This window comes from Coregonus clupeaformis, chromosome 15 (assembly GCF_020615455.1).
Source record: "Coregonus clupeaformis isolate EN_2021a chromosome 15, ASM2061545v1, whole genome shotgun sequence".
Lineage (NCBI taxonomy): Eukaryota > Metazoa > Chordata > Actinopteri > Salmoniformes > Salmonidae > Coregonus > Coregonus clupeaformis.
This window is the reverse complement of record NC_059206.1, coordinates 51,888,044-51,912,839: the sequence shown is the minus strand read 5'-3', so window position 1 is coordinate 51,912,839 and position 24,796 is coordinate 51,888,044. Positions and strand designations below refer to the sequence as shown.

General features: G+C 41.8%; 2 protein-coding genes across 2 annotated transcripts in view; both read right to left on the bottom strand.

The window, feature by feature from the left end:
* Positions 1 to 18,083, bottom strand: part of slc27a4 (solute carrier family 27 member 4) — a 35,901-nt gene extending 17,818 nt beyond the window's left edge. The window contains exons 1-3 of the mRNA XM_041899014.2: positions 17,739 to 18,083; positions 13,930 to 14,091; positions 4,450 to 4,844 (exon numbers count right to left, since the gene is read on the bottom strand). Of these exons, the coding sequence (XP_041754948.1) occupies positions 4,450 to 4,844; positions 13,930 to 14,090 (556 nt within the window). The 5' untranslated portion in view covers position 14,091; positions 17,739 to 18,083. The remainder of the gene's footprint in view (positions 1 to 4,449; positions 4,845 to 13,929; positions 14,092 to 17,738) is intronic.
* Positions 18,084 to 20,834: 2,751 nt separating this feature from the next.
* Positions 20,835 to 23,973, bottom strand: swi5 (SWI5 homologous recombination repair protein). Its single transcript, XM_041899586.1, has 5 exons — positions 23,721 to 23,973; positions 23,089 to 23,137; positions 22,884 to 22,987; positions 22,527 to 22,621; positions 20,835 to 21,867 (listed from the first exon to the last, which is right to left on the bottom strand). Exons 1-5 carry the CDS (start codon positions 23,822 to 23,824, stop codon positions 21,803 to 21,805), a joined length of 417 nt encoding a protein of 138 aa, XP_041755520.1. The 5' UTR covers positions 23,825 to 23,973; the 3' UTR covers positions 20,835 to 21,802.
* Positions 23,974 to 24,796: the final 823 nt, after the last annotated feature.

The following is a 24,796-nucleotide window of genomic DNA, read 5'->3' as shown; positions in this document are numbered from 1 at the left end:
GTACAATATCTAAAGATCTGCATCAGGAAACTGAGAGCTTAGCTGTTTGTAAAATGACATACACTACAAGTCCAAAGTTTTAGAACACCTACTCATTCAAGGGTTTTGGTATGATAATGGCTCCTTGTTAATTCATAAGTCGAAATTCTTAACATACCAACTGCCTCTGTAGCCAAAATGTCTACATTTATAGGCCTATTTATTTTCTGCAACAACAACACACTCACTAAGCCTAGAGACAATGGGAGATTATTGGCATCAGGAAAAGAGTGGCTATCAGCTGATCATAGTGAATGATGTACACTACCGGTCAAAAGTTTTAGAACACCTACTCATTCAAGGGTTTTTCTTTATTTTTACTACTGTCTACATTGTAGAATAATAGTGAAGACATCAAAACTATGAAATAACACATATGGAGTCATGTAGTAACCAAAAAAGTGTTAAACAAATCAAAATATATTTTATATTTGAGATTCTTCAAATAGCCACCCTTTGCCTTTATGACAGCTTTGCACACTCTTGGCATTCTCTCAACCAGCTTTATGAGGTAGTCACCTGGAATGCATTTTAATTAACAAGTGTGCCTTCTTAAAAGTTAATATGTATTTTCTTTCCTTCTTAATGCGTTTGAACCAATTGGTTGTTTGTGACAAGGTAGGGGGGTATACAGAAGATAGCCCTATTTGGTAAAAGACCAAGTGCATATTATGGCAAGAACAGCTCAAATAAGCAAAGAGAAACGACAGTTAAGACTTGAAGGTCAGTCAATACGGAACATTTCAAGAACTTTTAAAGTTTCTCCAAGTGCAGTCGCAAAAACCATCAAGTGCTATGATGCAAGGCACACTTAACCAGCATGGCTACCACAGCATTCTGCAATGATACACCAACCCATCTGGTTTGGGCTTAGTGGGACTATCATTTGTTTTTCAACAGGACAATGACCCAACACACCTCCAGGCTGTGTAAGGGCTATTTTACCAAGAGGGAGAGTGATGGAGTGCTGCATCAGATGCATCAGATGACCTGGCCTCCACAATCTTCTGACCTCAACCAGAGTGAAGGAAAAGCAGCCAACAAGTGCTCAGCATATGTGGGAATTCCTTCAATACTGTTGGAAAAGCATTCCAGGTGAAGCTGGTTGAGAGAATGCCAAGAGTGTGCAAAAGCTGTCATCAAAGCAAAGGGTGGCTATTTGAAGAATCTCAAATATAATATATATTTTGATTTGTTTAACACTTTTTTGGTTACTACATGATTCCAAATGTGTTATCTGCGGTTATATGTGGTCCTCTGTAGCTCAATTGGTAGAGCATGGCGCTTGTAACGCCAGGGTAGTGGGTTCGATCCCCGGGACCACCCATACGTAAAAATGTATGCACACATTACTGTAAGTTGCTTTGGATAAAAGCGTCTGCTAAATGGCATATTATATTATTATTATTTATTTCATAGTTTTGAAGTCTTCACTATTATTCTACAATGTAGAAAATAGTTTAAAAAAAAGAAAAACCCTTGAATGTTTTTTTTTTTAGCCTTCATTCATGTTTTTGGATGCCCTGGAACTCCAGAATGAGGCTCAGGAAGTCAATTGCTGGTGGGGTAAGTTTCTCCAAAATATATTATAACAAACCATATACATAAAGAATACAGATTAGGGTCCTAAATAGTGAAATTCTCCTTGAAGTTACAAGTCAAGGTTGAAACTATCACTGCACATTTAAGGAACATTCTGTGTCAGTTTCCCAGACCCAGATCAAGCCTAGTCTTGGACTAAAAAGCACTTTCAATGGAGAATCTTTATTGAACATGCTTTTTAGTCTAGGGACTAGGCTTAATCTACAGTGCCATCGGAAAGTATTCAGACTTGACTTTTCCCACATTTTGTTACGTTACAGCCTTGTTCTAAAATGGATTCCATTTTTAAAAATCCTCAGCAATCTACACACAATACCCCATAATGACAATGCGAAAAAAGGTTTTTAGAATATTTTGAAAAAAAAATTATTATTCAGACCCTTTGCTATGAGACTCGAAATTGAGCTCAGGTGCATCCTGTTTCCATTGATCACCCTTGAGATGGTTCTACAACTTGATTGGAGTCCACCTGTGGTAAATTCAATTGATTGGGCATGATTTGGAAAGGCACACAACTGTCTATATAAGGTCCCACCATTGACAGTGCATGTCAGAGCAGAAACCAAGTCATGAGGTCGAAGGAATTGTCCGTAGCGCTCCGAGACAGGATTGTGTCGAAGCACAGATCTGGGGAAGGGTAGAAAAAAATGTCTGCAGCATTGAAGGTCCCCAAGAACACAGTGGCCTCCATCATTCTTAAAAGGAAGAAGTTTGGAACCACCAATACTCTTCCTAGAGCTGGCCGCCTGGCCAAACTGAGCAATCAGCCGAGAAGGGCCTTGGTCACTCTGACAGAGCTCCAGAGTTCCTCTGTGGAGATGGGAGAACCTTCCAGAAAGACAACCATCTCTGCAGCATGCCACCAATCAGGCCTTTATGGTAGAGTGGCAAGACGGAACCCACTCCTCAGTAAAAGGCACATGACAGCTGGCTTGGTGTTTGCCAAAAGTCACCTAAAGAATCTCAGACCATGAGAAACAAGATTCTCTGGTCTGATGAAACTAAGATTGAACTCTTTGGCCTGAATGCCAAGCGTCACATCTGGAGGAAACCTGGCACCATCCCTACGGTGAAGCATGGTGGTGGCAGCTTCATGCTGTGGGGATGTTTTTCAGCAGCAGGGACTGGGAGACTAGTCAGGATCGAGGCAAAGATGAACAGGGCAAAGTACAGAGAGATCCTTGATGAAAACCTGCTCCAGAGTGCTCAGGACCTCAGACTGGGGCGAGGGTTCACCTTCCAACAGGACAATGACCCTAAGCACACAGCCAAGACAATGCAGGAGTGGCTTCGGAATAAGTCTCTGAATGTCCTTGAGTGGCCCAGCCAGAGCCCGGACTTGAACCCGATCGAACATCTCTGGAGAGACCTGAAAATAGCTGTCAGCAACGCTCCCCATCCAACCAGACAGAGCTTGAGAGGATCTGCAGAGAAGAATGGGAGAAACTCCCCAAATACAGTTGTGCCAAGCTTGTAGCGTCATAACCAAGAAGACTCGATGCTGTAATCGCTGCCAAAGGTGCTTCAACAAAGTACTGAGTAAAGGGTCTGAATACTTATGTAAATGTGATACATTTCTAAAACCTGTTTTTGCGTTGTCATTATAGGGTATTGTGTGTAGATGGACTAGGGAAAAAAACAATTAATCAATTTTAGAATAAGGATGTAATGTAACAAAATGTGGAAAAAGTCAAAGGGTGAATACTTTCTGAAGGCACTGTATGTCTGGAAAACCGGCCCGTAGCGTATACAATTTCCTTAAAACAAAGACTTCCAGCCAGAGGTGGCACCACAGGTCCCAGAGTGGTGTGGCAAAAAAAACAATTCTGGGGCCTGTAGTTTTTTCTGATCTGGTAAGCTAACCAGGTAAAACTCTGGACCTTATATGGTATGATGTGATTAATCTGCTGTAAAAATGATTAATATGGGCTATGATGGGACCACAGTTTTTCTAATCAGGTCACATGGTTTAAAAAACTCCTGGAAAAACTTCTGGCCTTGGGGAGGATGAAAACCCTGTCAAACTGCAGCAACCTTGTACTTGTTCATATTAATTCTATTTTATAAGGGGGGGGGGGCTTGCTTTACACAAGTTTGCATCATGTAGTCCTGCCCTATGCAACTGTAGGTCTAATAAAACATTTACTCAGAGTTTTTGCTTGTGTCTGTTGGGAGCACAGGCGGCTGGTGGCACCTTAATTGGGGAGAACGGGCTCATAGTAATGTCTGCAACGACATAAACGGAATGGTTTTAAACACATGGTTTCCATTCACTCCATTCCAGCCATTATTATGAGCCGTCCTCCCCTCAGCAGCCCCCTGTGGTCGGGAGTGATGTGTTATCAGGCATGCTAAATAAATAATGGAGGAAAGTGGAGAGCGCCCCTTGAGCTTTGTGCGTTGTGCCCGGCCCACGCTAACTGCAATTTTCGTGAATCTGATTGGTCAAGGCATGCAAAGAGCCTGCAGCAACACTCCGATGTGAAGGACAGATAAATTGTGCGCGAGTTGATGAACCATGAGACAAATCAGTTTTAAAAAAAGCAGTACTTTGCCCCTCTTTTATATGCTTTGTGTCAATATATTTGATTAAACTAAATAAAAAGTTTTGTGAGAAATGCAGACTCGCCACACGTTTTCTGGCGGCCCTGCTTCCAGCAACCTGTCACTCAACCAATCACTCCGTCTACTCCCTCCGTCCACTCTTCTATCCCATCCTCCACCCACTCCCTCCCTCCCTCCATCCACCAACTCCCTCCACCCACTCCCTCACCTAGTCTCCACCCCCCCCTCCCCCCCTTTTCTCACCCTCAGTCAGCTCGCTGCCGAACACCACAGCCTTGGCGTTGGAAATGGTGACACAGTGCACCAAAGCCTCCAGCCTCAGGTTGAAGTTGATCAGGGCCGCCTCCACACCAATCTTGGCCATGCCCAGCCAGAGGCCGACATACTGGGACCGGCTCTCCATGAAGAGAGCCACCACATCCCCTTCCACGAAGCCCCTCTGGAGCAGCAGGTTGGCCACGCGGTTGGAGTACTCGTCCAGCTGCCGGAAGGACCACTTCTCACCGGTGCCTTCAAAGATGAGTGCTGTCTTGTCCCCATGGCGACGCACGGTCTCTGCGAAGATCTTCGGGAGGGTATTCCGTTCACGCAGGTGATGCTTGACATTCCATTTCACCTTGATGAGGACACCTGCCGCACTGTGGGGGAGAAGGAGTTGAAGGATAGGGTGAGAATACAACGACAACAACAACATCACCAACAACAACAGCTCAAAGGTGCTAAGAGTCTAAAGAGAACAACAATATTAATCTGAATGTTGAGACATTGTGGTAAACTGGACCTAATGAACACGACCCTGATGTTGTTCTGCATGTTTTTTCCTGACTATTTAGCAGTGGACGTGGTGCACATAGTGATGAAGCAACACAATCTCTCTCTTTTTTGCGTCTGGTATTAAAGTTAAAATTGAGAAATTTCTAGAATTCTAGAATTCTCATCAAAGTTCCAATGCAGCCATTTTTATCTCAATATAAAATAATTTCTGGGTACCTTACTGTGATTGTTTTCAATTAACTAAACCAAAGCATGAAACCAATTTTGTTTGTCATTTTGTAATTTCGGTGAGCAAATCTTTAACATACTGCTCGAACTCCTTATAAAAAACAAGGAAGAGTGTTTTTTATTAGTGAATTTACTTTTATGAATATTACATTTTGGCATTAGCAAAAAAATAAATCTTTATCCTTATTATAGTTAAGGAAACCGAGCAGTACATTCTCCCATAATAAACAAAAGTCATCAAGAATATCATCAATTATAAATCTACAAATATCTTGCCTTAATCTCTTTACATGTAGACAATGCCAAAATAAATGCAAAACTGTTTCTGGATTTTCATCACAACAAGTACAGTTAATGTCTTTTTTGAGTTTCTTCAGGTAATGATTCGCAGGGTGTACTTATGTATAATTCTAAAAGAGACCTCTTTGACCTTGTTAACAAGCAGGTATTTGTGTGGTAATAATCAAACCTTTTTCCAACAGATATTATTGACAAATGTATTCCAGTAAGTTGTGACATAAGGAATAGATACAACATTCCTTTGAAATAAAGCACGTATAGATCTATTATTGTTCTGTGGGAGCAAGTATTTTCTATACAAAATATCCTTATTGTTCCAAATGAAATACCTATGCGGGGGAAAATTATTTTTATATATTAATGACCACGATAAGAACACTTGTCTATGAAAAGCAGATCATTTTGTAGGAATCTCATCAATGTTGTAGTTACAAAGCAAAATAAAATTGAAGCCACCAAAACGGAAGAAGATATGAGGGATGAAATTCCAAGTTGAAGTTGTATTATTTAAGAAATGTTTAGCCCAATTTACCTTAAAACTATTATTATTGTACTGTATATCGCTGGATTTAATCAAACTTGTAAGATGTTGGGTTGCAAGCAGGAAGAGATAAGGCGAGATTGGGCAACCTTGCCTAATTTCTCTTGTCAAATCAAATCTAAGAGATGTTTTATTTATTGTCACATACAGCAGATCGGTGCAGTGAAATGTGTTGTTTTACAGGGTTAGCCATAGTAAATTTGTAGATGTAGATGTGCCATGCTTTAATTTAATGGAACTGTTCTCATTCATATAGAGTTTTAATAGCCCTACAAAAGAATTCCCCAAAACCAAATGTGAAATAGATATTCATGCTCCTGTATCGAAGGCTATATAAAAGTCTAAGAAAACAATAAAACTATCTTCAAAGATTAGATCAGAAGAGCCAATAAGGTCTAACACCAGTCTGATATTATTAGATACAGTGGGGAGAACAAGTATTTGATACACTGCCAATTTTGCAGGTTTTCCTACTTACAAAGCATGTAGAGGTCTGTAATTTTTATCATAGGTACACTTCAAATGTGAGAGACGGAATCTAAAACAAAAGTCCAGAAAATCACATTGTATGATTTTTAAATAATTAATTTGCATTTTATTGCATGACATAAGTATTTGATCACCTACCAACCAGTAAGAATTCCGGCTCTCACAGACCTGTTAGTTTTTCTTTAAGAAGCCCTCCTGTTCTCCACACATTACCTGTATTAACTGCACCTGTTTGAACTCGTTACCTGTATAAAAGACACCTGTCCACACACTCAATCAAACAGACTCCAACCTCTCCACAATGGCCAAGACCAGAGAGCTGTGTAAGGACATCAGGGATAAAATTGTAGACCTGCACAAGGCTGGGATGGGCTACAGGACAATAGGCAAGCAGCTTGGTGAGAAGGCAACAACTGTTGGCGCAATTATTAGAAAATGGAAGAAGTTCAAGATGACGGTCAATCACCCTCGGTCTGGGGCTCCATGCAAGATCTCACCTCATGGGGCATCAATGATCATGAGGAAGGTGAGGGATCAGCCCAGAACTACACGGCAGGACCTGGTCAATGACCTGAAGAGAGCTGGGACCACAGTCTCAAAGAAAACCATTAGTAACACACTACGCCGTCATGGATTAAAATCCTGCAGCGCACGCAAGATCCCCCTGCTCAAGCCAGCGCATGTCCAGGCCCGTCTGAAGTTTACCAATGACCATCTGGATGATCCAGAGGAGGAATGGGAGAAGGTCATGTGGTCTGATGAGACAAAAATAGAGCTTTTTGGTCTAAACTCCACTCGCCGTGTTTGGAGGAAGAAGAAGGATGAGTACAACCCCAAGAACACCATCCCAACCGTGAAGCATGGAGGTGGAAACATCATTCTTTGGGGATGCTTTTCTGCAAAGGGGACAGGACGACTGCACCGTATTGAGGGGAGGATGGATGGGGCCATGTATCGCGAGATCTTGGCCATCAACCTCCTCAGTAAGAGCATTGAAGATGGGTCGTGGCTGGGTCTTCCAGCATGACAACGACCCAAAACACACAGCCAGGGCAACTAAGGAGTGGCTCCGTAAGAAGCATCTCAAGGTCCTGGAGTGGCCTAGCCAGTCTCCAGACCTGAACCCAATAGAAAATCTTTGGAGGGAGCTGAAAGTCCGTATTGCCCAGCGACAGCCCCGAAACCTGAAGGATCTGGAGAAGGTCTGTATGGAGGAGTGGGCCAAAATCCCTGCTGCAGTGTGTGCAAACCTGGTCAAGACCTACAGGAAACATATGATCTCTGTAATTGCAAACAAAGGTTTCTTTACCAAATATTAAGTTCTGCTTTTCTGATGTATCAAAAACTTATGTCATGCAATAAAATGCAAATTAATTACTTAAAAATCATACAATGTGATTTTCTGGATTTTTGTTTTAGATTCCGTCTCTCACAGTTGAAGTGTACCTATGATAAAAATTACAGACCTCTACATGCTTTGTAAGTAGGAAAACCTGCAAATTCGGCAGTGTATCAAATACTTGTTCTCCCCACTGTATATGCCTATTCCTCATGAAGCCAGACTGGCTCTCCTCTATAATTGAGTCCAATTCTGCTATCATTCTTTTTGCAAATATAGAGGCTAATATTTTGTAGTCGTTGTTAAGCAGACAGATTGGACGCGGATCATCGAGGAGAAGCAAGACTTTCTTTGGTTTAGGGATTCATGTAATCAGACCTTGAGTTAAACTGGGAGGGAGAGCATTAATTGCTTTCAGAAAAAGGCTCCAAAAGAAAAGGGGCTAACTGTTGAGAAAAGGTTTTGTAAAACTCAGCAGATATACTGTACCATCAGTCCCATCAGACATATTATTTGAAGGTGTTCAATATAGTAAATTATCTCTTCAACTATAATAGGGATATCACCCCCAGAGAATCAAAAAATACAGTTGAGGACTCCCAACAATACTTAGAACTATATATATATTCATGTAGAAGCTGCAACAAAAACTGGAGATTAGTTTAAGATAATCTGTGATGAGACAATTCATATTTAATTGTTGAATGGTAATATGTTTAGAGTGGTATTTTTCTAACCTGAAAAAAAACCAATGATGAATTTTGTTCACCCTCCGCTTGCCATTTCTTCCTAGATCGGACAAAGGCTTCCTCTGCTTTCAGTTTATACAGATGTGGGATCTTAATTTGACCCGTTTCGTCACAGGAGGAAAATAATCCTGCAGCAGGAGGATTTGAATGAATATAGAATATTTAGAATCACTGCCAGCTGGAAGCGGTGTTTGTAGGTTATACAATACAGATCCATACCTTGCTCGTAATTTTCAATACTTTCGGTTGTCTGCTGCCAGATTTCGCTTCAGCGGCTTGCCCCTCACATCTCGCACGAGAGAACTCACAGGATTTTATTGCTTATCCCTCTGTGGCAAACCAGGGCAAGAATCAGCAGACAGTTTTGGGATCGTTGGAATTATCCGTTTTGTGCAGGAGCTGTCGACGGAAAACATATTCGGATCCGAGATCCGGCAAACTTAGGCAGCGAGTACTACAACTACAAGGGCTTTTTCTCAATGGTCCTGATGGCTGTCTGCAATGCAAGTACCACTTCACCATGATCGATGTGGGCGCATATGGTCGGAAGGGAGATGTGGGAATCTTCTTGCGAAGCAAGATCGGCTCCCAACTCATTGCAGGCCAGCTGCCACTACCAAGGCCAGAGTGCTTGCTGGGGGACACAAACACAAAGCCCATATGTATTTTGTGTGAGACGAGGCATGCCCTCTGAGGGTTAACCTGATGCGACCATATACAGGTAAGATACGTTAAATGCATGTGACTATAAATATATGCCTCACATAAAAGTGATCTGGCATCAAAATAAGAGGATGGGGGCCTATCTCCAAAGCACAGGCTACACCGTTGTTACAGTACACATTTGACAGCCTTCATGCACATACAGTGCAATCGGAAAGCATTTAGACACCTTCACTTTTTCCACATTTTGTTACGTTACAGCCTTGTTCTAAAATTGATTAAATACTAAATGTTCCTCATCAACCTACACACAATACCCCATAATGACACAGCGAAAACAGGTTTTTAGACATTTTTGCAAATGTATATAATTAAAAAATACACAGAAATACCTTATTTATACCAAAACATTTCTGCAGTATTGAAGGTCCTCAAGAACACATTCTTAAACGGAAGAAGTTTGGAACCACCAAGACTATTCCTAGAGCTAGCTGCCCAGCCAAACTGAGCAATCAGGCGAGAAGGGCCTTGGTCACTCTGACAGAGCTCCAGAGTTCCTCTGTGGAGATGGGAGAACCTTCCAGAAGGACAACCATCTCTGCAGCACCACCAATCAGGCCTTTATGGTAGAGTGGACAGACTGAAGCCACTCCTCAGTAAAAGGCACATGACAGCCTGCTTGGAGTTTGCCAAAAGGCACCTAAAGGACTCTCAGACAATGAGAAACAAGATTCTCTGGTCTGATGAAACCAAGATTGAACTCTTTGGCCTGAATGCCAAGTGTCACGTCTAGAGGAAACCAGGCACCATTCCTACGGTGAAGCATGGTGGTGGCAGCATCATGCTGTGGGGATGTTTTTCAGCAGCAGGGACTGGAAGACTAGTCAGGACTGAGGGAAAGATGAACGGAGCAAAGTAAAGGGAGATCCTTGATGAAAACCTGCTCCAGAGCACTCAGGACCTCAGACTGGGGCAAAGGCTCACCTTCCAACAGGACAACGACCCTAAGCACACAGCCAAGACGACGCAGGAGTGGCTTCGGGACAAGTCTCTGAATGTCCTTGAGTGGCTCAGTCAGAGCCCGGACTTGAACCCGATCGAATATCTCTGGAGAGATCTGAAAATAGCTGTGCAGCAACGCTCTCCATCCAACCTGACAGAGCTTGAGAGGATCTGCAGAGAAGAAACCCTAACTCCCCAAATACAGGTGTGCCAAGCTTGTAGCGTCATACCTAAGAAGACTCAAGGCTGTAATCGCTGCCGAAGGTGCTTCAACAAAGTACTGAGTAAAGGGTCTGAATACTTATGTAAATGTAATAGTTCCGTTTTTTATTATTTATACATTTGCAAACATTTCTGCAAACCTGTTTTTGCTTTGTTATTATGGGGTATTGTGAATTGAAACAATGTAATACATTCTCCCATCTCCACAGAGGAACTCTGGAGCTCTGTCAGAGTGACCATCGGGTTCTTGGTCACCTCCTTGACCAAGACCCTACTCACCCGAATGCTCAGTTTGGCCGGGCGGCCAGCTCTAGGAAGAGTCTTGGTGGTTCCAAACTTCTTCCATTTAAGAATGATGGAGGCCACTGTGTTCTTGGGGACCTTCAATGCTGCAGAAATGTTTTGGTACCCTTTCCCAGATCTGTGCCTCGACACAATCCTGTCTCGGAGCTCTACGGACAATTCCTTGTTCCTTGCTCTGACATGCACTGACATGCACTGTCAACTGTGGGACCTTATATAGACAGGTGTGTGCCTTTCCAAATCATGTCCAATCAATTGAATTTACCACAGGTGGACTCCAATCAAGTTGTAGAACCAATTTCAATGATGATCACTGGAAACAGTATGCACCTGAGCTCAATTTCGAGTCTCATAGCAAAGGGTCTGAATACTTATGTAAATAAGGTATTTCTGTTTTTTATTTTTAATACATTTGCAGACATTTCTAAAAACCTGTTTTCACTTTGTCATTATGGGGTATTGTGTGTAGATTGATGAGGGAAAAAAATAATTTAATCCATTTTAGAATAAGGCTGTAACGTAACAAAATGTGGAAAAAGTCAAGGGGTCTGAATACTTTCCGAATGCACTGTACAGTATGCAGTATCAATCAAATTACATAGATGATGTAGGTGATCTTAAAGCTCTTAATTGTGTACACATAGTTCATTGTCTGTTTTGGCGATTGGTATAGCATACCTTGATTTCTGCCTGTTATTATTATTATATCTTACATGATGATCTTACATGTACGCTTGCAGTGAGCTACCCTGAAGGAGCAGAGCCGAACGCCAATGCTAATGTTGCGGCATGTATTTGAATCTTCTAATAAATGGTTAAACTAATATGTGGTGTTTCCTGTCTGAAATAAAGCGCAACTGGTTCATACAGGAAACACGACACAAGTGTTGCATCAGCTGATATTGCACCAATTAGATTCATCACCCTACCTTAACATGTCTGTGAAGACACACACACATACACACACACTCGTTGTAATATTGTACATTTGTAATAGTGGAGCAGTGTAAATGTGTATAGTGCACAATGTATTGTGTGATGTTTTGTTGCATTTATGATGTAGACTATTGTTTTATTGTGATGTGTTGTTTTATTCCTGTTTGGACCCCAGGAAGAGTTGAGGCTGCCTTGGCAGCTCTAATGGGGAATGTATTAAATACTAAATGGCGGTCTATTTGTGAACCAGGTTTACACACACATTCTCTGATGGCTGCCGTGCGCAAGCTATGCGCTGGTGTTCTTGGTGACATGCTAATGCTGTAACATGCGTTACTCGCTATGCTTGTCTGTTTTCTGCTTTCCCACCACCCACCCCACATCCACCTGTTTGGGCTCTGCTTTTGTTTCGATCAGGGGGATTGGTATAGCGTACCTTGTTTTCTGTTTTCTGCCTGTTATTATGATATCTTACATGATGCCAATACTAATGTACTGCATGTATTGTAATCTTGTAATAAATGGTTAAATGAATACAATACAAGGCGTTTCCTGTCTGAACCACGGTGGATGCATAACCAGGCTAGAGTAGAACAACTCAGCTCAGCTCGGCTCGGTTTGGCTCAGCAGTGTGATTCCCCTTCCCCTAACCCTTCAATGTTTGCAGTTCTGTAAGGTCAACACCACTACACCATTCCAACCCCTTCAAATCTGCAAACATTGAAAGGTTACTTGGGTGCAAGGGGCAGTGGCTGTACATGTCACCATGGTGAACGGCTTATAACACGGATAAACCTCAGCACCTGTCTCTCTCGTTTGTCTGTGCTTTGTCTCTGTTCTCTCTGAAATATTCCTCCATACCTGACCTGATTAACTCCTCAACTCTCCCCTCTGTCACACACTTTAGCTTGTCTTACAGGAATATGATACTTTTCTTTTTGGAGACATTTACACTCCTAGTCCTAGTCATGATGAAGGTAATTGTTGTTTAAAAAAATCTGTTGTGCAAAGCTGTAAACTTGTTCTAGGAGCATTGACTCACGTGCATTCTGTAAATGTGCTTCTCTGACTTCAACAACAAACGAATTGACTTGCATGCAGACAGGTGCACACGAAAAACACAAGACACACGTCACGGCGGGATTACAACCCGGGTCTTTCATGGGAGAAGCCAACGTCTTGACCACTAAGCCCAACTAGACCAAGAGGGAATTAACTCACTCACTCATTCACTCACAGACACACAGACATGTAGACACACACACACACACACACTGTTACAGGCTTTGGTTTTTCGATTTATATTTCGAAGTTGGACGTTAGCAAGTGGGACGCACCGATTGGTGTCACCTCATTAGTCAGTATGTGTTGCATCTGTGCTGGTTTGCCATCTTGTTAGTGGGAAGGTGTTTCACCTGTGCTGTCCCAGGTGATATTTAAGAGCGGCTGGCCCAGTGCTCCAGTTGTGTTGAGAGATGTGGAGGGTTAACACCTTTAGTTGGCTCTCACTATTTGATTTCTAAAAGAACAATCCTTTGTCAGATCTTGCTGTTTTCATTTTGCTCCACTGTGTGGTTTGCTTCCTGTCTTTTAGTTTGGTCTGGGGGGGTTTTCATTTTGTCTGCCTGTTCTTGGGCAAATTTAGTGGGCGCTCAGGGTGGGTGTCTTTTAGGTCCCAGTTGTTGTTGCTAGTCAACTTTCAGTGTCTTTCAGAAACCTTCTTAAAACCCCCCATTTAGTTTTGGTTGTCAGTGACTCTTTGTTAGTTCCCCTTTCTGTTTGAGCGAAATTTTTTGGTTTTCTTGCTGGGGAACGTAAGACACACATACACCCTCCCCATCCCCCACACACCCCTAACCCCCTACTCACTTCAGGTGTCTGCCAATGGTATTGTCGAGCTAGCTGTGAACTCACAACACAGAGAAACCTCAGGAGTCCTCAACACTCCCCCCGTCACACACTTTAGCTTGTCTTACAGGAATATGCTGCTTTTCTTGTTGGAGACAATTCGACAACTATTTAGCCATGGTGAAATTATCAGTTGTTTGAAGGTCTTAAAACTGAGGAGGACTGACTAACATGTTTCCATAAAACATGCTTCTGAGTGACTTCAAAAACAAACCCATTTACTTGCAGACAGGTACACACACCACAGCCCACACTATACTCCCACTCACTGTATGTCTCTGCCGATGGTCTTGGCAAAAATATGTATGAACTTCCAGCCTCCAGAGCCCAGGTAGAAGATTAGGATGGAGGGGAGGACCTGGAACCAGGGCAGGCCCACCAGGAGACGGAGCAAGAAGAGCAGAACAGTGCAGCAGGCCAGGCGCATCATCCTGGAGAGAAGGAAACACAAGTCACATTGTCAACACATTCTATCCATTTTCAATAATATTTTATAAGTGCTTAAATCAATGGTCCCATTTTCTGAACACAAGCTACTGTACAGTCCGTGATGTGATGAGAGGGCATTTGCCTATCATATTGCAAAGGACACCTTGATTTTTTGAAAGGCTATGAGGAAAAAACATGTTATAAAGCATTTTTATAAATGTTACAAAGCATAAACTAGACCTTTACTTTCATTTACTTGTACTTCATTATATTCTAGCACAGAGGTTGCACTTGCAATGAACCTGTGGTGTGTGGTTGTGGTAGTCTCACCTTCCTTAGCTGAATGCACTTTTTAAAAGTCTCTCTGGATAGGAGCGTCTACTGAATTAGTGATATGTCAAGTGTAACTGTGCATAGGCCTACACCCTGCCTACAGTCTTGCCTTTGTCACTACGTGAGTGTCGTCAGATAGGACTATCTAGATAAGGAAGGCGACTGAAAACACAGCATTTGACATTCGCTGCCTCCGAGCCTTTCCTGAGCAGCATTCACAGCTAGGTATGGTGGGGTCTTGGTGGTGATGTTGCTGATGTCAGCAAATCTAGTAGATTCAGGCTTTTCTCGATCAGAGGAGAGGGGCCTCAAACTTTCTCTGTTCTAAATCTCTTAGAGGTTCTCTGTATTCCACATCCCTTTTCCCCTTTAAATGTTTTTCCTATTTATTTATAACTTCCAGATTTAGACCTACACTACATTACATTATGGATAGGCCCTATGCTAAAGTACAAGTAAATGAAAGTAAAGGTCTAGTTTATGCTTTGTAACATTTATAATAATGCTTTATAACATGTTTTTTTCCTCACAGCCTTTCAAAACGCAAGGTGTCCTTTGGTCGAGAGCTTCAAGTTCCTCGGTGTCCACATCACTAAGGACCTATCATGGTCCAAACACACCAACGCAGTCGTGAAGAGGGCACGAAAACGCCTCTTCCCTCTCAGGAGGCTGAAAAGATTTGACATGGGCCCTCAGATCCTCAGAGTTCTACAGCTGCACCATTGAGAGCATCTTGACTGGCTGCATCACCGCTTGGTATGGCAACTGCTCGGCATCCAACCGCAAGGTGCTACAGAGGGTAGTGCGTATGGCCCAGTACTATCCAGGCTCTGTCGTAGCCGGCCGCGACCGGGAGACCCATGGGGCAGCGCACAATTGGCCCAGCATCGTCCAGGGTAGGGGAGGGAATGGCCGGCAGGGATGTAGCTCAGTTGGTAGAGCATGGCGTTTGCAACGCCAGGGTTGTGGGTTCGATTCCCACGGGGGGCCAGTATGAAAAATAAAAAAAATAATGTATGCACTCACTAACTGTAAGTCGCTCTGGATAAGAGCGTCTGCTAAATGACACAAATGTAACAAATGTACTTCACTGGGGCCGAACTCCCTGCTATTCAGGACCTCTGTACCAGGCGGTGTCAGAGGAAGGCCCTAAAAATTGCCAAAGACTCCAGCCACCCAAATCATAGACTGTTCTCTTTGCTACCGCACAGCAAGTGGTACCGGAGCACCAAGTCTGTGACCAAAAGGCACCTGAACAGCTTCTACACCCAAGCCGTAAGACTGCTGAACAGTTAATCAAATGGCTATCCAGACAATTTACATTGAACCCCACTATTATTTTATTATCTTAATTGTTTTTCACTGACTCCCTTGCTCCCTAGACTCTACGCACACACTCACACCTACTACACTGACACTCCAACACACACACTACATACTCTCACACACACAAAACACACACACATGCATATTGACGCCACACACACTCACACATAGACACACTTTCACACTTCACATACGCTGCTGTTACTCTGTTTATTATATATCCAGATAGCCTAGTCACTTTTAACTGTACCCACATGTACATACTGTATTACCTCAATTACCTCAACTACCTCGTACCCCTGTACATTGACTCGTTACTGGTACTCCTTGTATATAGCCTCGTTATTGTTTTTATTGTGTTACTATTTCCTTTTATATTTAGCAAATATTTGTCTTACTTTTTAACTCTGCACTGTTGGGAATGGGCTCGTAAGTAAGCACTTCACCTGTTGTATTCGGCGCATGTAACCAATCAAATTAGATTTTGATTTGACTTGTCTTTCTTTGCAAGGTCCAGTTTGGGAATTTCCTGACCACAGGGGCTCTCCTGGCCAGGTACCATATTGATGTAAAAACTAGGCCAAAGGTGTCTCTGCCTATCACATATTTTGGAATCAAATAATTATAAAATTGGCTATGGGCCATTAGTGTCATGTCAGTATGCAGTGGGCTACAGGTGAGAAATGTTGTTTCTTATAATTTTGTCTACACATCCTGTCCATTTACAGCAGAAGCTTGGGTTCACAGATGACATTACAATGTATTATTTACTGTTGGACATACAGATCAGAACCAGCACAGAGCCAGAGGGCAGAAGACACCCCGGTAGCAATAATTTGTTGCCCCTCTCATTGCTACCTGATATGGCTAGTGCCTTTCATTTCATTTTAAGTCATTTAGCAGACACTCTTATCCAGAGCGACTTACATTATCTTTTTTTATTTAATTTTTCATACTGGCCCACCGTGGGAATCGAACCCACAACCCTGGCGTTGCAAACGCCATGCTCTACATCCCTGCCGGCCATTCCCTCCCCTACCCTGGACGAATTGTGCTAATGACGCTGGTATCTATGCATCGGTGTCAACAAGAACACATGATTCTTATTTCCAATATTTTCTGTTATGAGGCGGCAGCATGATATGATAACAAATTATCGCGTGTGTCAAAGTGCTCATCATCAAGGGATATTCCACCCTCTGGCCAGCATGGCAATAGGCTACATACATAGGTTATGGCCCACAGAAAATGATTAAACATTGCTGCGATTAAATAATATTCCTATTTAGGCTATAAATCATCATCCAACATCACAAAAATACGCAGGGGCCTGGAAAAATGAGAATGTTTGGCAGCCTGAGCATCTATAGATGGTCTATAAATGTAGCCTACATCCCGGAAATGTAACGCGCGTAGCATCACAGCAGCAGTACTGCGGTAGTAGGGACAGAGAGAGAGGCAGGCTCACTGCTGATGGGAAATGAAAAAGACTCGACCAACACCAGCAGCTATGCCATGTGCGCGACCGTTACATCTCGAAAAGGTTTCAATCATCTACATTCGATCGAACGTCCGTGGTGTCGATCGATTTATGATAAGGTGATAGCAACATCAGCAAGGTTGTATGCGTCGCTATAGTGCGCAACGAAAGACACACTAGAATGGAGCGGTGGTGGCTATTCTGTAGCCTCTCAATTTAGTGTGTCAACGCTGCTGACTGTAGCCCGTTGTCGGCCACACGCCCTCTTGGCACTGACAGACAGCTGTATAATATTAGGGTGCTCTACATAACGGAATAGAATCGTCCAACAGTTCAAACCTGGTCCATTCAAACACAGGCTTCCATACACTGGCAAGGTTGTTAAAGGACAATTGGTGAAGCCTGCGCTATTCAGACCTCAATTGGCTACTAAATAATAATGGAGCCGCAAACCAGACTATTGAGGGAAATAGAAATGACAAGTGTTGCGAGTGTTCTTCTTTGACATACCTTGTTTCACGTACCCCACAATCACAATAATGTGCGTATTACACCGGACGTGGAACCCGTTTTGTAGTCTACAATTCCACCTTGATCGGCTTAGCAAAGCCTTCCACCGCTCTCTGGCTTTTACTTGTGCGTTGGCACACACACACACACCAGGGTTTCAGCGAACTGCCCTTCCTCCAGTAGGATTATATCAAATTCGCCTGCCTCCTTGGTTCGATTTTGCCCCCATCTAAATCATCCGTTAATTCATTTCGTCGGTTTCATTTTTTCAGATTCATTGTAGCCATGAGCTCGCTCGCTACAGTTATTCAAATGACCTAATAATTTTCTTAGTTGAACGCGCCCTCTCCGTAGCCACTGTTATGTGTAAGTGATGAGTGACAGGACCTACGACCAATCACAGCGCCCATGGTTTATAATTGCCTCCGATAGAGGTGGAGCTTGCCGCAGCAGAAATTCTGTGAAGTAAATGCGGCCCTGCAAACGAGTGAAGTACACGGCAGTTTCCACCCGGTAGTGACATAGGCCTGATGCGGGTCTATGAGACGCGCGTAAAACCCTCACAGCTTCAAATCGTAGGTTAGGGGAGATCTCCGTATACAGTCAAACCACAACTTCCCGAGTACAGTCAAACCACAACTTCCCGAGGAGCCGCTGGTGAGCGTTGGAACTGTACCAGACCTGCGCATAACGGTAGTTCTATTCTGCCCATTATAAACCCAGGCCTCCACTAGAGCGCAGCACTGGCACAGTTCGGATGCTCGGATATGGACAGCGGTAGGTGCGGGGTTCAAGAAGGCATTCGTTTCACAACATAACCACATACTTCTATGGCAGTATAGTCAATGAGGCACTATACAGACAATTGTCTTTAGGCTGCTAAAATTATCACAGGATAATACTTCATCATTTACAGAAAGCCCTTTTTAGCTATATTTAGCTATTATTATAACATTATTATTTAATGAGGGTGCCTTGTGGTTGCATGCTATTTTGCAGGCTATTTATACACCAGGAAGTGTACATAAAAAGTTGTCCAGGACAGTAGGCTATAGAGTCAGAGGAGACTACCCACTGGGCACACCACATCAATTCAACATGGAAATTAGGTACATTTTTGGTTGAGACGTTGATCAATGACATTTCAACCTTTATTCACCCACTCAAAAAGACAGCCAGAAGTTTGTTAAATTCCCAATGTGTTATCACTATGCTTCAATCATCTAAAAGGACAACCAAATTCCAATTGAAAAACAATGTCTGATTTTTGGTTTAGTTGTCATCTAAATGTGTTATCATTTAAAAGCACAATAAAGTTCAAATGGGAATACAATGTCAGATATTTTGTATTTATACAACAACTTAATATGTTATCGCTGTGCTTCAACTAGCAGTGCAACCAGATTACTTGGATTGTAGAGATTACATTAAAAACACATAGTGCAAGTGATCAATGCTGTATGAGGTTCTGCACAGATATTTATATTGTGAAGATCTCCACAGACCTGTGACCTTTGCATGCTATCTTGAACATGCACACTTTCTATGATTACATAATAAGACTTTTATAGTTACAGTAACCTCAAAATGTGACCATGGATGTATTACTCATTTTAAGGTTGAAAAAAAACTGTTACATTACTTTGTAAGATAGCCTTAACTTTAGGATATTTACTGTATTACAAAAGTCATATCAAATTGTGTTAGGTTGACAACTCAACCAAATATCAACATTTAAAGGAGATGCATCTAAGGCTTGGATAGTTTAATCTGAGCCACTGGCTTAATCCTATTCTTTAACTTGTATTTTTGGTTTAGTTGGAGACGTGTTCATTGGCCGTAGCTTATGCCTACCCATACCATAACCCCACCGCCACCAAACCGCTCACCCACATTTTCTGGCAACAGCTCTGGTGGACATTCCTGCAGTCAGCATGCCAATTGCACGCTCCCTCAAAACTTGAGACATGTACGGCATTGTTGTGTGTGACAAAACTGCACATTTTAGAGTGGCCTTTTATTGTCCACAGCACAAGGTGCACCTGTGTAATGATCATGCTGTTTAATCAGCTTCTTGATATGCCACACCTGCCAGGTGGATGGATTATCTTGGCAAAGGTGAAATGCTCACTAACAGGGATGTAAACAAATTTGTGCAAACAAGCTTTTTAAGTGTATGGAACAGTTCTGTTATCTTTTATTTCAGCTCATGATACATGGGACCAACACTTTACATGTTGCGTTTATATTTTTGTTCAGTGTAGTAACATTGATGATATAGGACTTATAGAGTATGGTTACATTTAATTTGCTCTGTTAAACCTACCCTTCGATAGCAACAGTGAATATATTTAGTTATTAAAAGACCTCTCAATAATAATTATCATAATTGCACATTGGTAATAGTCAGTGCAAATATCAAAGCTAAGCTGGACTTGGTTAAAACCCTGGATGGGAGACTAAATTAATAACTGTAGATAGATCAACTCTCCAGTAAGAGGTGCAGCCCAGCCTATAGTTTTTTTCTGATAGTGTATATAAAGTTGAAGATCTGACGTTGTTTCAAAGGTACAAATTGAATATATTTTATACAAGGTTTGTCTATGTTGAAAATTGGTTACCATGATGACAATTCTGTGGTTGAAATTTCACCCTCAAAACAAGTTTACATTGATGACTTTTTGCAAATCCAATGTATTTTCCACGTTGATTCCACGTCACTATACGTTGAAACAACTAGTTTGCCCCATTGGGTATGCTCATTGACTCATGCAGAAGATATAGGAGATGACACACACACACTAGCCTACCACACTAATCATTGGATCATCTGGGCAGTGCGGCAGCACTTCTTACAGCCACTATCAGCTCAAGACAAAACATTATCAGTGTTTTCCACATAGATTATGACAAGGCACCTCTTATTTTTATCAATCAGTGGCCCTCATTCTCCTCAGTGATCTCCAACAGAACTTTCTCCTCCAATAAACAAGCCCTACAAAACCTCTGAAGACACTGGCGGAACAATTCACTTTATCGCTGAACATGCATTCAAGACATCATTTGCAGTCAAAAACTGAAACATACTGCACAAATATTTGTATTTTATTGGAACTTTGAACTTGCCAGAACTTAATTTGCAAATATAATACATTTATGAAGTAAAACATTTGTTTTACTAATAAACTTGCCAGCACTACATTTGGAAATAGAGCAGAAATAGTTTGAAAATCAGTTTTCCCTTGTACTTCCGAAGCAGAGTATGCACACATACTATACTTAAAGGAATTAAATGCATTACCCTCTTATATGAGTGCAATGTAGGAGAGCAAGTAGACTCAGTTTTGAAGTTAAGATTAATCCATTCTCTTAGTTCTCTGTCAACACTTTCTCAAGACCCTGTCAGTCTGACATAAAGCAGGTGCAGGTGCCTCATAAAACGCCAGTGTAAATCTCTACATGCACATAACACATTAATTTGCATATTCAAATAGACATATTGTACATATTTTAACCCTGACTAGAGTTTGTCCTAGTTTGACCTGACCGGGAAAAACTCTGGGTCCTAGCTATAGACTACTGCCAATGCATCAGTCAAGCCACAAGCCTCTTAACTTCCTCATATTGAGTCCTTCATTCATATGCTGTACATTCATAGGCCATATGCTAATCCAGGGGGATGTTCAGTAGGAGAGATCGATGTGCAATGTTTAATTCAACAGACTCTGTACTGTTCTGAATTTCCACTTTAAGAATGTTTTGTTGTTGGCCCAGAGGGCGATTGTGTATGGTGTGCTGCCTACACGAGTTTTGCGATTTCAAATGGTTATACCCATATAGATTAGGCCATACCTTGCCAAACACCCACCAAAGAAAATACTGTTGAAGAACGATGTGCACCTTTTGGGGGAAACGTGTTGGTCAGTACAAACTGTCACGCAACTTAGCAAAATGTTCAATGAGCTGAACGCACCTAGCTTTATAACTTTATTTTTCCCCCCTTCTTGTTCTGGAGGGGGCAGAGCGTAGGATGGGCACCCACTCTCTCTCCCTCAGTTGTCCAGTCAGTCGTCCAGCTCAAGCCCAAATTGGCTGTACAGGTCTCGTGTGGTCACTCCTCTCAGGGCAGCTGCGCAACACACACACACACACACACACACACACACACACACACACACACACACACACACACACACACACACACACACACACACACACACACACACACACACACACACACACACACACACACACACACACACACACACACACACACACACACACACACACACACACACACACCTTGATTCAAAAACAGTTTGAAATCATTTCAAATACTTTATCTGTGCTTGCCTGACTTAATGGAACCAATAGAACTTTCAGAAAAGTAGAATAGAGTTGAAATGATTTGAATAACTAAAGTAGAACAGAGTTGAAATTACTTGAATTACTAAAGTAGAATAGAGTTGAAATGATTTGAATAACTAAAGTAGAACAGAGTTGAAATTACTTGAATTACTAAAGTAGAATAGAGTTGAAATGATTTGAATAACTAAAGTAGAACAGAGTTGAAATTACTTGAATTACTAAAGTAGAATAGAGTTTAAATTATTTGAAATTAGACTATGGTCAGTCAGTGAGATGTCCTTCACTATGGCTATTCTACTGAATGGAAGGAAAATATTTTACTACCACCAAAGCTGATTAGATTGTGGCAGAGTAGTTAGTGAATGTGAAAAGCTGTGTGTGTGTTTGTTTATGGTGTACGCCTGTGTGTGTGCGCCTTACCTATCCTGCCTACTAGTGACTGTCCGATGTCTTTGATGTCGTTGTACTCATGTAGCAGGTCAATGTGCTGCTCCAACTCATCAACTCTGATCCCACTGTAGAAATCCACACACATGGTTTCATCTATACTGCCAATGTATGGTTTATGAACTAAGAAAAGTATAATTACGAAGTGTTAATGTTATTACAAATATTGGACAACACTATCAGATAACACACACACAATCAACAAGTAAAATATTTTCATTCCATTTAGTAGAATAGCCATAGTGAAGGGCATCTGAATGAATGACCATGATCACATTTAAACTATTCTACTATTAGACTCTATTCAACTCTATTCCCCATTGTACGCACTCTTTCTCCAACAGTGTAATCTCTGAGTCTAACTTTGCCCGTCTCTTCTTCAGTTCCTCTATCTCCTCTTCAGGCTTGGCAGGGCCAGTACTGGAGGTCTGGACCTGGGGAAAGACACATGGACTATGATGATGCCAAAATATGTTTGGGGTGTGTGTGCGTGTCTGTGTGATATGCAAAATTAATTTTACATCACTAGACTTACAGGTGATTTGAAGCTGGAATGGACTTTTTTGTATCCTGAGTATGGGGTCCTAAGGGGCAAAGAGAAAACAGGAAGGATATTTGTGATATCCTATTCAATGAAATCACTGACCTATAACCTATATGGAATATTATCACATGCCACATCTCAGTGTGTATAAGAGTCTGGCCAGGTTATCAAAGATCTAGGCTAAGAGATAAGGCAGGTAGATTACTTTCAAGATGCTGTCACCAAGTTATTTCAAGTTGTGTTCGAAAGGGAATGATATGATAAATGCGAAATAAAACTAGATTATTCAACCTAACCAAGCATTTTTTGGGGCGGGCCCGGCCCCCTATGGCCCGCCCATAGCGACGGGTGTGCTACTACTGTTACCAGAGTTTTCAAACATGTAACATTTTTGCTGAGGCAAGCTCAATATTCAGTAACGTTACACTACCGCCACCTAGCGGCAGGGATGAAGTATCACAACAACCTTCTAGCTAACAATTGAATAGACGCTAACTACAACAGCATGAAAGAAAGGTAGCTTGAATGTGGAGCAATTACAAGTGTCACCCCGCGATACAGAGGTAGCTATGAACCTGTCCAGTTAACAAGACTTGTGACTTTGTGGAACACTATTTTCGTACCTTTTATGAGCCCCTTTAGCTGTCGAGAAGTCCTTCCCCTTTGGTGTTGACAATGTTACATCCGGGACATTGCCACAAATGTCAGTACTCCGTTCTGTATCCATACCACTTCGAAGGATATTAGCCACATAAAATGACAAACTATGCGAAAAAAACGTCTCGAAACTGACTTTCGTGGGGTGTGTGTCTCGCCTTTCCCAGTAGTTCACTTCTGTAGTTGTCTACATCTATCTTTCCCGCGCTAAGAAAACGTACAGCATACGCACTGAATTTTCATTGGTCCTCAGCATTAAATTGGTCAATGTGTGATGTTACTATTTGACAGCTAGGAGGAGGCATTAACCAATCTATTTCACCAGGAGACAGCCCAACAGCAAGTCAGAAGGTCTCAAGGACAATAAAATAAAATAAAGTCATACCCTTCTTGATTTATGAAAAATTCATATTGATATAGAGTGCGATTTTTGACAGATTTTTATTTTCATTTTTTTGCACTGCATTTGGCACCCATGGTGATACTGTTTAATATAATGCTGTTGATTAACTATTTAACTAACTATTTAGAAGTCTTATGGCTTGGGGGTAGAAGCTGTATCATTATCTACCCGGACTATCTGCATTGACCCCGTTGCAGTAAAAGCCAATTTATCCTTTATTTGGATAGTCCAGATAGTCCATCTGTAGATGCTCTACTGATGGTCATACTATCAACAAACTATCTGTTGATAAGCAACTACTTGCTAAAGTTAGGGTTATGTTTAGAATAATGGTTAATGGTTAAGTTTAGGGTAAGGGTTAAGTTTAGGTTTAGGATAAGGTTAGGGTTAGGGCTAGGGTTAGTGTTAGTAAATGTTACTGATAGTCTGTATAGCATCTACAGATGGACTATCCAAATAAAGTGTTACTGAACGTCTTCTTACCTCACGGTTCACTAGGAAAATATCAAAGGAGAAAAATAGATTATGGAGTTATGTTTTATTTATCAGTAGTTACACAAAGAGGAGTGTGCAGGATGAAAAATTCAGAGGCACATAGCCTCTATCTCCTTTTAGAAATCAGGGGATCAAAAACACATG